This window comes from Lissotriton helveticus, chromosome 5_1 (genome assembly GCF_964261635.1).
Source record: "Lissotriton helveticus chromosome 5_1, aLisHel1.1, whole genome shotgun sequence".
NCBI classification, from domain to species: Eukaryota; Metazoa; Chordata; class Amphibia; order Caudata; family Salamandridae; genus Lissotriton; species Lissotriton helveticus.
The window spans coordinates 1,536,847,117-1,536,860,531 of NC_136065.1; the positions used below are offsets into that span (position 1 = coordinate 1,536,847,117).

A 13,415-nucleotide genomic window follows, 5' to 3' on the forward strand; every position below is an offset into this window, starting at 1 on the left:
TTGGCTCACGACGAGAAAACTGGTACAGACCGAGCATACCCTACTCAGCGCTCCCAGACCCAACTACAAAACCAATAATGCATTTATTTTTTGGGAGGGTGCAAAACCCCTACGACACCACCACAAAGCTATGTCCCTGAATGGTTTATATTTTTCCTGTACTGACTTCACATGGGCATGCTTGTCTGGCACCAGGGCAGGGCAAGCCACTGACTTTAAATTCTTATGGCAGCTGACCGAATGCAGCGGTTGGTTGCTGAAGGGCATTTCCTTGCTAGAAATCCAGTCTGTCTTCTCTTCCCAGACAGGAGTGGATCCTGGAAAAGCGTATTTAGCCAAGAAGAAGTATCTGAAGAGCCAGGAAAACGACATTCCTCCACCACCAAAGCCGCGAGGATCACTCTTCATGAAGGCTAAGGTGAGATATGGGAGCTAATTTCACCATCTGGTACTGGCACTGAGTTACTAGTGCTTATATTCTGTCTGTCAGAACAAATACCTGCTCCTGGCAATAGGTAAACTCTACTTGGGAAGCACCTAGCACAAAGAAACACTGCACATTTACCCATCTGGCACACACATTGTACTTGTAACTTGTCCTGCAATAGAGTAACTGTAACATTGACACATTTTTTAATCGCAAATCCAACACAGGTAATATCGGGCTTATTATTGGATGTCTCCCTCAGAAATTCAGGGTCCTGGACTTTCCATAGGAGTTGCCGTCAGGCCAAAAAGAATTGTTATCTGTCAGGAATTTAGTAAATATTAGCTAGAAGGTGTGCTGTACAGTAGCCTTGTTTGGGTGCATCAATATGTGTGCATGGTTTTTGCGTAGGACAGCGTAGATTACTAAAGCATGGGTTAGCACGCACTGACCAGATCTTGATGAATCGCAACATCAGAGTATCAGAGTGTTTCATAGTAAGGTATAACTGCAGTGTTAGGGCACGTGGGGGATCCCTCAGCAGAACTCGTGTGAAATATATGGCTTTGGAGAGGCGTTTACTGTGTATGGAAATGAAGTGCAGGTTGTGGGCGGTACATCAAGTGCCTACTAGGAAATTATGCAGATATTCTATACATTGCCCTTTTTCTGAAAGTCGTCACTACTCTCCCTCCTGGCAGACTATCTCCCTACAGGAGCTACAGCAGGACTTTGAGATGCCACCACCAACTGACTCGAACAACAATGCAACAGCAGCCAATGGACCGAATGTGTGTTACGTCAACTTCAACCAGGCAGCAGAGGTGCAAGCACCAGGCAGCAGCTTGTATGATTCTTCTATTGGCACCAGAGCAGACCCCATCTTCGATGCCCCACCCCACATCAATTTCCACACTGTCATTGTTGACATGAGCGGTGTGTGCTTTGCTGATCTGATGGGCGTCAAAGTCCTGGGAAAGGTAATAATTGTTTTATCACACAGCTATAATGCAAACCTCTGATAAGGTATAATAACTTGTTTTGATAAAGAGCTTGCTACTGCAGATCTACTGTTTCACAGTGTAATAGGTGGTTGGTCCTATCTTTAAGAGCTATGGTGTGAACTTGTGATTCCAGCTCACCATCCTAAGTGGGTGTGACTGCACCAGTAAGGGGCTGGTGCCCAAAGACAGCCAAGAAGGAAAGGTGTTGAGTGTAAGTGGCTCTGGGGTAATTTGCACAGTGCATTTGAAGTGGGAACTAATTAATTTAATAATTAATGTCAATATAACCCAACTTGGGGTTAGGAGGTACTAGAGTGGGAAATCAAGCGGAGAGGGATCGGAAAGAGCGTCTTCAGTAAAACAAGCTCAAACAAAACCTGTCATTTGTACTAGACTATCTGCATGAGCACATGCTATGGGCCAATAACAATATAATAACTCAAAGGAATAGGTTAAGCAATATGCACCTGTACATAGTGCAACCAGAGGTCCCAAACGTAAAGCCAATAGTCTCTTGGTCATCTTTACCCCAGGAGTGTGCATTTATCCTCAGAACAGGGACTGTGGGTGGGAAACAGTGCTGTTCATGGAGGGTGAGTTTGAGTATGATAACAGCAGTAGGCTGGGCTGTGGAGTATGGTATGGGCCTTTGTATCGAGCAGAATGCTCATAGGAAGCTACTGTGGTTGCTGAGAGGTAAGGCAGCCAAGTCTCAACTCTTGACGAACTTACGCCATTGAGTTAGGAGTTGATGGTGTTGTGGGTGTAGTGCGATGGCTGGGCTATGGATGGTGACATGGAGCCCCACACTATAAGGATGGGCAATGCAACCATGACAAACTGGGGTGGTAGCGTCTCATAAAGTTTTACAGTTCTAAGCAACTGTTGTGCAAAGTTTTTATGATCTGAGATCCTTCTCTCTGCCAGGTCCAACATTAACAAGAGGAGGGGAGTAACTCACAGTCTGGGTGGCATGTCCCCATCATGTGTTTTGTTCAAGAAACTCCAATGCACAGATGGGGAAAAATCTTCTTTAAATCCTCATAGACAGGAGTGTAGAGGAGACTCGAGGTGGGAGGAGCATGCTTAGGTGTACCAGGCTGGGTGTGGAGACAGGCCCAGAATCAACTTTAATATTTCAGTATGTCAGTATTTTGCTTTAGAGAAAAATAGGATCTTATTGCAGGCAGGTAAAATATTCTACATTAAATATCAGAATACACTTTAAAAATCAGAATACCTAGCTACTTATTGGACCAGTAACTAACACCAGAAGCGTTTATAGCTCATACACGTGACGCTAATAATCTCTTGAACATTAGGCTGATTAACAGCAGAAGTACTCAGGTTAGTTTGGAAGCGTCCACGTTGAAATGTTTGTGAAATGACCAGAGGCCCATAAACCAGCCCCAGAAGTGTTTATAGCTCCTACTTGTTAGGCGCTAGGATTCCCATTGACACTGAACTGAGAGACTTCAGAGGAACTCGGGTAAAATGGAAACGTTCAAGTTGTAATGTGAGTGGACCGACCAAAGTTGCCAGAAGTAAGGACACCCTGTTACAAACTTTGCAACTGATATTTCTGGTTCTCTGAATTAGCAGCAGAGATGGCGGATAAAATATAATTGCGGTTATGAATAGCCCACAACTCACCACACAGGCAAATAGACAAGATCCCACTCTTGTAGATATGGTTTTCTTAAGATGCATGGAGTGAGTTGGTGTCTGTCACCGGTGTCTGAATGGGGGAACAGATGAGTCTAAGCTACTTTAGTCCAGTTGCACAACGAAAAAAGTGAACCGAGGCTTACTAGTGCGTCAAATTATATGGGGTGTTTCCTAGATGGTACTTTAAGGGCAAGAGACTGTATCTTGTAAATCACCGATAGTGATCAAGATTTTCCAAAGGTGGAGGTACCAAAGGTTAGGGGGGAGTTACACACAGCAGACACTCTAGAGTCCAATGGCTAACGTCCTGGATTAAGGAGCTGTCGACCAGAGCATCAATGGGTTAAATCTCAGGAACCAGAATAGGTGGGAAATTGAATCTGGAGTTTCTGGAATCGGCACAACCCCCCCCCCCAACCCACCAGCCAAAGTGATTGTGGAGGGGGTCAAAGACTAAGCCCAGCTTTCAGCAGTACTCCATGTTTGGCAGATGCAGCAAATATAGGTATCCCACTGTTTTGGGGAGGGTCAGGGGAAAATCTCTCTTCACCTTTTCAATGCTTGAAGGTGAGGGAGCAGCTCCCCAAACCAGGTGTCATCTTGTTAGTTGCTGAGCTGCTAGGTGGCGCACACCTGTTCATCCTGGGTAGCCTCTGTCCCTAGAGATCTCCTCCATGCAGGTCCTGCCAGTCACCTTTTCTGCGGATCAAGTCATTCTTCCTGGCAGGTGCAGTCCTGCTTCATGTTACTGGCAGGTGCAGCAGCAAGCAGCAAGGGGCTTTCACAGGCCTCTAATATTTAGGCCCAGTTTGGAGGGGGAAAGGAATCAAACAGCGGTTCCATTCCTGGCCCTTTAAAGTATTGCAGAGATGCTGGTACACAGGACCTCTCACCAGTGTCAAATCAAATCTTCGAACAAGCTACAGGCTTGAGGGTGGCACTAAATATTCTCTCCAGGTGAACACATCAGGCCAATCAGGGAGGATGCACATTTTGGAAGCCATGGAGTTATGCAGACACAGTGAAAGAGATACAGGGGGTAGCATGCATCAGTACATGGGACTATTGTCTGCTCTCCTAATGTCCACAGCTATCATTCACAATGGGAAATGATCACATGTGGAAAGGTTTCGCTGTATTAATGGTACCAACTGATCAGGGTCAATACTTTGTGTGTCAATACTTTGTGACCACCTGAACTAACAGCTAAGCATTGACGTACTTCCTTGTGAAGCCAAAGAAAAGTGGTACACTTCGTGCCCCTTTTCCTTTCCCTTCTCAAAGAATCGCCATTTTGTAATTGTCTATTGCAAAGATATGCAAAAATCCGAAATGAAAAACAAGTAAGTTGAGAAGCAGGGAATGTACAGGGTAGACAGTAAAAGCAAGACACTGATAAGATATAGGAATTGTCAGAAAGTTAGTAAACCAAAGCAGAGATGAAGAAAAAGCAACACTGCTAAGAAGCCAGAGTGGTATAATCATAAGGCAGGTGGTGTAGAAACACCCCTGAAAGAAGCAAGCCGCAGAAGCCCCATATCTCGATGGCATGTATCCAACCCCAACCGCTATTAGAAAGCAAAGCGAGAGCATAGCAGCAAGCTGAACTGCAAGCACATTAAACATACTGATCTGGAGGGTTTTTATGCAATGCTATCTCTGTGGGGAAGTGAAGAGTCAGAGGGAACAGCACCATCGCTCCAGTAAGGATGGAAATGTTCAGGGAGCATGGCGTGCACCCGACGAGTGATAGTTGAATTTGCTTCCTCCGTGGGAATAGCCAATGGTCATATGGGATCCGAATTTTCTATCTTGTTGTGTAATACATACTTCATTTGAACTCATAGCTTCCTGTGCCATGAAACTGTTTCGGTGGAAACAGCTTCTTGATATCATAGACAGCCACCAGATCTATAAGGTGCAAAAGCTCAGCCCTCATGAGCCTCAGAACCATGCACCCTCTTTCATAGACCCAAGGTCATGATTTGAACCAATCCTCTCTTTCTAACCAAATTTCTTTGAAATGAGAAGTTCATGCCATCAAACCTCCAATGCTTAAAAGGTGCTTCATAACACATATTAGACCAACTACTCGTTGCTGTCTGGACAGAGGCACCTGCTCATCACATACATTGGCTTGATGCAAGCAATGCCCACTTCAAAACCACATTACCAGATGAATCACCTCCTAAAACTTTCATTGCTACCCGTTTCAGTGAATATCTTTCCATCAAATGTCCTTGCGTATTCTACAAGATCGAATGAGATGTTTTTCGTCGCTTTATCCAGGAGCGATCCTATCAGAGAGATATTCAGAGCAGCTATGTGGCCCACTTTGCATGCATTTTGGAAGATCTATGTCCTTGTTGCTTCCTCACAAGTGATGAGCAATTTAGGGAAATTGACATAAGAAATAGTTTTCTTCCGCAATTACAATCTAAATTTGCCTTTCATTACCCCCCTGGTTTCACTATCTTTCTGGAGTCGGAGAACGTATCAAAAGGATATGAATAACAGAGAGCGACAGAGGAAGGCATAGGAATAGGAGAAAACAAACCCCTGCGTCGCCTCCATTAGTCTGCCATCAGTCCAACCAATCACAACCAATTTATGACACTGGAACTGGTGAGGGTGTGAGCCAGCCAAATGAAAGGGGGCAGAGGAGCACAATATATACTACAGTCTCTACACATCTTTGGTTGTGCCTCTTTTGAGCCACAGTTCCTGGTCCCACCACGACTTAACAGGATGGCAACATCCAGGTTGAAACTAGGTTGGAAGTAGTAGAGAACAGACAGACTTAAGAATAATATAGACAACACAAAGATAACTTGGTATGATTCTTCCAAGATCCTCTATTGACCATGGAGAACATTTAAGCATGGGAATGTGTAGAAGATAACTGGGGCTAGAGGGATAATGTTACTAGTAATCGAATCACTTACTTACAGAGCATCTGTACTTACATAAATAATTATATAATGCGAACAGTGTGTGGAAGACGTGGAGCCAAGCCTAAAATATCCACAAGCCAAAATGTCTATGCAGTAATGTTTGCTCATGCACTGATGTGATTTCTGTCTCTTTCCTGATAGCTCGGTTCCAGTTATCAAAAGATTGGTGTTAATTTCTTCCTCGCTAATGTGCAAGGTAAGTGGAAACCAGTGCTTAGTTATTTGTTAAATATATATATACGTTCAATCACAGGGCTCTTTTGACATTTAAGGACCTGGTTTGACTGACCAGATGGACACTTGCATTCTCTCAGTGACCGCAGAGTACTTCTTCATTGGCAAAGAAGATGTCAGGCACCATCTGACAAGACTAGTGCACCTGTTTCCTCCATCAGATGACCTATGGTTGGTTGGATTTTAAATAGGATCCTCGTTAGACTAATGCATCAAACTCTCTGAAGCCAGGTGTCTCGTAACATGGCTCTCCTCTCTTGGAGGATTTCTTTTTAGTTGCAAAAAAGTCTGCACTGCATTGGAAAACTATTCCCTATGCATTTTCGAATTGTTCAACGTGATTTATTTGGACAGTTTAGACATAAGGACTCTTTCCACCCTTGTGTCCAGGTTGTGGACTAAATACCACCTATAAAAGGTTTATCTCCCTGCCTTTTTCTGCACCCACATGGGTTTACCTTGAGCGTTGCATTATGAAAACCACCTACTTATTACTTTTGGAAGCAAGCCGCACTGTGGTTCTGGCCACTATTGATAAATACATGACATCCCCCATCTCCTACTGCTGTACTCTGCTTTCGTTTATTGTCCGAGCACTGTCCGCCAGATTCATGAACATATTTATTGTAGATTTGTGAAATTAATCGCATGTTTTCTATAGACATGACGCTTTAGAAGCTTCATTCAAAACAATGTGCAATTTTGGGTCAGCAGGTTCTGCTGAACCTTTTCCCCTGGACCTAAACTCTTCGATGTTGTCCTTTATCCTCTTTGCTGTTAACCCTACCCCCAGTTTTACATAGATGGTGGGACATGATGCAGAAGTGAGGTAAAATAACCTTTAAGGGGAGTCCCTTACTCCTGGTCTTTCAGTCTCTTTGACTGCCAGACCAATCATCAACTCATCAGCGACGGGTCAAAACAAACACTGATTGTCTTCTTTTCTAAAAAAGAAACGAACCTATGCACACACCTGTATGTGGACAGTGACAGTGAGTCTATGCATATGATACAGGCACTGCTCTAAGTGGACACGAACCAGGGCTCTATGTGGCCCTGTATTTCAGCCATTCACTGAATAATAAAAAAAAAAACCCTACCTAGCAGCCTATATCATGCTAGGCCTGCAATGTAATGTCATCAGAAGCCCTTTTTGTGACACACGGGGCTAAGTGGAAGGTGGCTACTGTTGTTTACTCTTGGTGTACCAGAGCCTAAAGCATTCTTTTATTTCACACACACACCCATGATATCGCAATTTTGAGTTTTAAACAAAAAAATTCTAAAATCGGTACCATGATTTTTTATGAAAGTGCCCCCAAAATTGTTTTAAACAAGCATTTACAATGCAACGGTCTCGCCTTTGCAAAAGTTAGAGTTATTGGCATTGTAAATGACAACATTTTTATTTATGTGTTGGTTTTGAAAATAGATAAATAAATGGCATTGTCATTTACAATGTGAATAGCTTAATCTCTTGCAAATGCGAGACCTATTGCATTTGCACACACACACACACACAGAGCGACACACACACACACACACACAGAGCCACACACAGAGCCACACACACACAGAGCCACACACACAGAGCCACACACACACACAGGCACACACACACACAAAGCCACACACACACACGCACACACAGAGCCGCACAAACACACACAGAGCCACACATACAGAGACACACATACACAGGGGCTCCCCGGGACGCAGCACAGCTGAAACTCTGATGTACGCAGCACATCTGCTTAGGGGTGGACCTGCATCCACCCAGTACAGTAGTGTGGCGGCGGGGAACGCCACTGAGCAGCACATCTGGGACAGGCGGGACTTCACCACAAGCATATAGGGGAGCCCACTAGTAATGCGCGCAGAGGGGGGTGTGTAGCACAGCGGGGAGAGCACTAGTAATACGCGGCGTTGGGCGGGAGCGTGTTTAAGTCAGCTCTTGGGGAAAAGTGCTGGCGTTTTGGAAAAGTAACAGCATTCTTTAGCCACTTCATACAGCTGTGGTGGGTGCTTTCTGCGATGTAGCACCTCACCACACTCTTCAAAACCTAAACCGAGTTACCTTCCGTGCTCCGGGTGTCCCTATGGATTCCACCTACTCCCCTGTAGCAGGTGTCCCGGTGACACCGCCTTTGCCCCTCCTCTTCGGCCCTATACCTACCAATCGCCACCCGCGAAGGTTGTGCCCAGATATGGCGTGTTGCCCTCCAAGGGAGTCGGCTGCCCGCTGGCGTCTTCCCCCGCACGCCCCCAGCACGTCATTCTGAGCCTGTACCGGCAGGGCTTTAGCGGGCGTGCGGGTGAGTGACACCCCAGGGGGTCGTTTTGCGAAGTGTTTAGGCAAAGTGTTTGATGCACCGGGTGAGCGCCGTGATTATCGGGTGCAGCCTGAGACTAGGGTGGGTTGCGCAGGGACCTGTGACGGGGCGGTGTTTGGGCCAGAGATGGAGGGGGGTTATTTAATAGAGAGGTCTCCAGGGAGTGCGTCGTTGTGAGCTTCTGACCGGGTTCCTGGCAGGGGGGGACATCGATTGGGTCAGTCCTTTGTTCCAGGCTCTCTGGCATCTCTCCAGTGCATGCAGACTGACATCGAGCTCAGCCAATCAGTGGCCCGTCAGTCGCAAGACCGCAGTACTTCTCAAACTAAGGGGCCACGCGATGCTAGCATGCACATACAACACCCCTGGAAACTCTGCTGTTTACTTTTGCTCTCTCATTAAAGGAACCCCTCACTGTGCCCAGACTGAAGTGGATGTCTGAGGTTCACTTACAGCCTAGAGAAGGGAGCTCCGTCTCCTCACTCTCAGTCTCCGTCAGGCCAGCCCACACACGCACGGCTCCTGCGACCTGCAAAGGCAAACACGGTAGGCTTTAAAAAACAAGTGCTCGGGATGACGTCAACTTTACGCTTTTAGCCCGTCCTTTTCAGACTGGGCGCCCGACTTCCTGCCGGGGTAAAAGGTTCCTTATCTTCTTTATGGGGCCATCTGGACCCATAAAGAAGATAAGAAACCTTTTACTTCAGCAGTAAGTCAAGGAACCCAATCTGAAAAGGACGGGGCTTAAAGAGAAAGAAGAACGTCACTAGGACCTCTTCTCCAATGGCTGGCCACCATTTAGGAGGCCAGCCAATGGAGAAGAGGGGCAGGGCTTAAGCTCGCTAGTGATATTCTCTATCTCTTTAAATCTCGCCAGCGAGACTGCGCATGTCTGTGCAGCCATCGCAGGCTGAGACCTAAAAAGGGACCCTCTATTTAAAGGGTCTCTTTGCTGGTGATCCAGTAAAAGGACGGCGAACAACAGGCTAACAGGCAGCAAAGGTGTTAACATCATCTGTCGCCTGTCTTTAAAATGAACAGAGCCCCCTTCTTTGCTATTAGCCTGCGGCCCGTCCCTTGCCGATTCTGCGACCATTTCATTCTCACTCCTGCCCCCAAACCTTCCACTACTCTCTGCCACTCCTTTCTCTTAACCCCATCCCTCCTCTGCCCTCTATCTCCTGTTCACCCCCTCCCTCATATTTCTTCTTTTTTTTTGGGGGGGGGGGCTTTTTTTTGTATAGCACAAACTTGGCCCAAGGGTATTACGCCACCCCCCCTCTCCTCTGCTACCCCCCACTTTCCTTCAGGACTGTGACTCCTCTCTTGCCACCCTCCTCCCATGGCTCATCTGGCCCCCACATCACACTCCCCAGAGTCTTCTGTCCCCCACCCCACTCCTGTGCCACCCCTGCTGCTGTGCACACTGCAAGGAACACAGGTTGTCTGATGCCAGAAACAGCAGCTTTCATATTACAATATGCATTTTGTGGCATCAGACATTCTCCGATTTGAGGCTTGCGCCCCTGGGCACTCTGCGAGGTTGCAGACTGTGACATAGCACAGTATGCAACAGTGACACAGCACAGGCCATGCAGTAATTGTCGTGGCTGGCACATTTTCTGCAGACCGCGAATGTTGAGGTTTCAGGCTGTAAATGTTGCTTTTTTAGGCTGCAAAATTTGCCACCAAAGCCGCAAAATCGTGTGGGGCCTGAACTAAATAACTAAGGTATTGCCACTTACATTTAAACTTACCTAGGCACGTTTTTTTAATTGTTTTTGGCGTTGGATAAAGAGCAATATAAACTTTTAAATAAAATAAGCTGCTGATTTTGATTACGGTATTATTATTTGATTATGATGTGTTCAATGAGACCCCATTTATGAATTTGTCAATCACAGGATGCTATTTCACATCTATTAATTACATAGAGCACGGCTCGTGTAAAGACTTCGCAAACAACATCCGTTTAGTGCCCAGTCACCTTTTGCATCCCACTAAAAGACCAAGGGCCAGATGTAGGTAATTCATATTTACCACTTCTTAAATACCGAATTTTACCGATTCGGTATTTAAGAAGTGGTAAATATGAAGGGGGGAGATGTAGGTATTTCCAGATGTGGAAATACCGAATCGTTAAGATTCGGTATTTACCGAATCTGGAAATACCGAATCGGTATTTCCTATTGAGTCCTATGGGCTGTGAAGCCCATAGGAATCAATGGGCAATACCGATTCTGTAATTACAGAATCGGTAAATACCGATTTTAGCAAGGGTGCAGGGGGTGTCATTTTGACACCCTCTGGCACCCCTGTTTTAGGCTTGTGTGCCACATACATGCCCTTAGGGCACAGGTGTACATGCACTGATGTGCATGTACACCTGCATCGGTATTTTACCATGCAATTGTATTGCATGGTAAAATACCGATCTTCCAAGCCCTGTGTCAATGTGCAACTTGGCACCTACATACCGAAAATGCATTTTCGGTAATTTTACCGACTGGTATATTTACCGATTCGGTAAAATTACCGAAAATGCCTGTTTCCTTCCCCCTACATCTCAAAATCCAATTACCGGTCGGTAACGGCCGAATTCGGCCGTTACCGACCGGTAATTGGCCACCCAAGTGATATATATGTATATCAACGGATGTCTATAATAAAGCTTTTGCAGGAATTTCTGGTCCAGCCACTAGGGGCCAGATGTAGGTAAAAAATATTTACCGATTCTTAATTACCGAATTTTACCGATTCGGTAATTAAGAATCGGTAAATATGAAGGGTGGACATGTAGGTCCATCCAGATGTGTTTTTTACCGATTCGGTAAATATCTGTATTTACCGAATCTGTAAATACCGACCGGTAATGATCCATTCATTCCTATGGGCTTTGAAGCCCATAGGAATGAATGGGGCATTACTGGTCGGTATTTACCGATTCGGTAAATACCGATTTTGACAAGGGTGCAGGGGGTGTCACTTTGACACCCTCTAGCACCCCCAAAAAAGGTTCGGGTGCCATGTGGCAGGCATACCTGCCCTAAGGGCAGGTCTGCCTGTCATATGGCACAGGTGTGCATGCACACATGTGCATGCACACCTGAATCGGTATTTTACCATCAAATTGATTTTGATGGTAAAATACCGATTTTGTAGGCCTTGTGGGACTCAGAAGAGTCCCACCTACATATCAATTTTACCGATTCGGTAAATATACCGGTCGGTAAATTTACCGACCGGTATAATTACCGAATCGGTAAAATTACCGATTTGCCCTGTTTTCGTTCCCCTACATCTCAATAGCCAAATACCGGTCGGTAACGGCCGAATTCGGCCGTTACCGACCGGTATTTGGCTACCTACATCTGGCCCTAGGTGATGTTTCTCACCGGTGTGACAATGCTTAGTTTGCAAAATGCAAAAAAAAATGAATGCCAGGGCTTCCTCAGGAGACCACTGCAGCTTGCTCCACATATTGCCCCTGCCTGCGCTGCCAATATTAGTATGAACACAACTACTAACCATCACAGTCCTACGAGTGTGACCATAAGAATGGCTTAGGGCTTAAGTAATAGTCGTTTTTAAACTATAGTGAATTAATAAACTGTTTTTGTGTTCATCTCTAAAGTAGACCGACAGCGGCACCATGCGGCAGACTGTCACATGCAGCGGTGTTGACAATTAAGTGCTGGTGCCGAGATTTGGAAACCACCGGCTCAAATTAAGCATTGGAAAGGGACAGACCCTATGACTAATAATGACTTTGACATCACAAAAGTAGCTTTATCCTTTTCCCTCACTTGCCCTCTCCGTTCTTTGCCTTTTCTAGCTCAGGTCTACCATGATATCGAGACCGGAGGAGTTTTCGCTGAGGGTGGACTGGACCGGAATCATTTGTTCATCACCGTCCACGACGCAGTTCTGTATGCGATGGAAACTGTCAGAAGCGTGTCCCAAGGCCCGCGGTCTGAAAAGGTAACTTACCGACGGGGAGCAGGGAGCTGAACTACTATTCACCTTTTTATATCTTTATTTATATAATATAATAGGTGATAGCTTAGTCGGCATCAAACCCTACAGTTACATATTCAAACAGTTCAGACATGTATCTTTACGTTGGAGGGGTTAGAATATAGTTTTTGAACAGTATAGTCATTATACATTCCAATAGTATTATTTTGTAGAAACCACCATCTGAGAAATATTAATCAGACAATAAAACATAAACTTGAACTACTTGTATTGACCTCCACGGTTTGAGTAGGGGAATGCGACCTCCCACGTTTTTCTTATTGAATGAAGCACTTATGTACAGATACACAGACCAAAGCAGACATTCTGTAAAATACACAAATGTCCACTTCAAATGCAAAACCCAAAAATGTGTGGCGCCACAAGCTGAATCAGCTCTAGGTACTTTCTGCCTGAGGGCCCTTGTCTAACCCTCTTCCTCGTGTCAGGATTTCTGCTCATTACAAATGAGTTGCTTCAAACCGTGGAAGAAACAATCTAAATGTTACAAGCACAAGGCATTTACCATTTCAATCCTGTGACTTTAAAATGTCACACTTGGCTTCACAATTCCCTTGACACTGCTTTAAAGATCACCAAAATGAGTGTTAATGTGGCAGGTTTGCACGGTTCTTTATCTTGCTGTATGTAGAGTGGGTTATGTTTGAGAAGATTTCATGTGGCACATATGGATCAGGTCAGGGGGACTTTTCAATGGAGCAATGGTGGACAAATAAGTAATACCGATGGCCGTCCCAACCCTTCCTCGGGGTAGGAT

At 45.4% G+C, this 13,415-nt stretch overlaps 1 protein-coding gene across 1 annotated transcript in view; it reads left to right on the forward strand.

The window, feature by feature from the left end:
- Positions 1 to 13,415, forward strand: part of SLC26A9 (solute carrier family 26 member 9) — a 251,682-nt gene that overhangs the window by 218,343 nt on the left and 19,924 nt on the right. The window contains exons 16-19 of the mRNA XM_078644590.1: positions 305 to 418; positions 1,129 to 1,407; positions 6,195 to 6,249; positions 12,456 to 12,601. Coding sequence (XP_078500716.1) covers positions 305 to 418; positions 1,129 to 1,407; positions 6,195 to 6,249; positions 12,456 to 12,601 — 594 coding nt within the window. The remainder of the gene's footprint in view (positions 1 to 304; positions 419 to 1,128; positions 1,408 to 6,194; positions 6,250 to 12,455; positions 12,602 to 13,415) is intronic.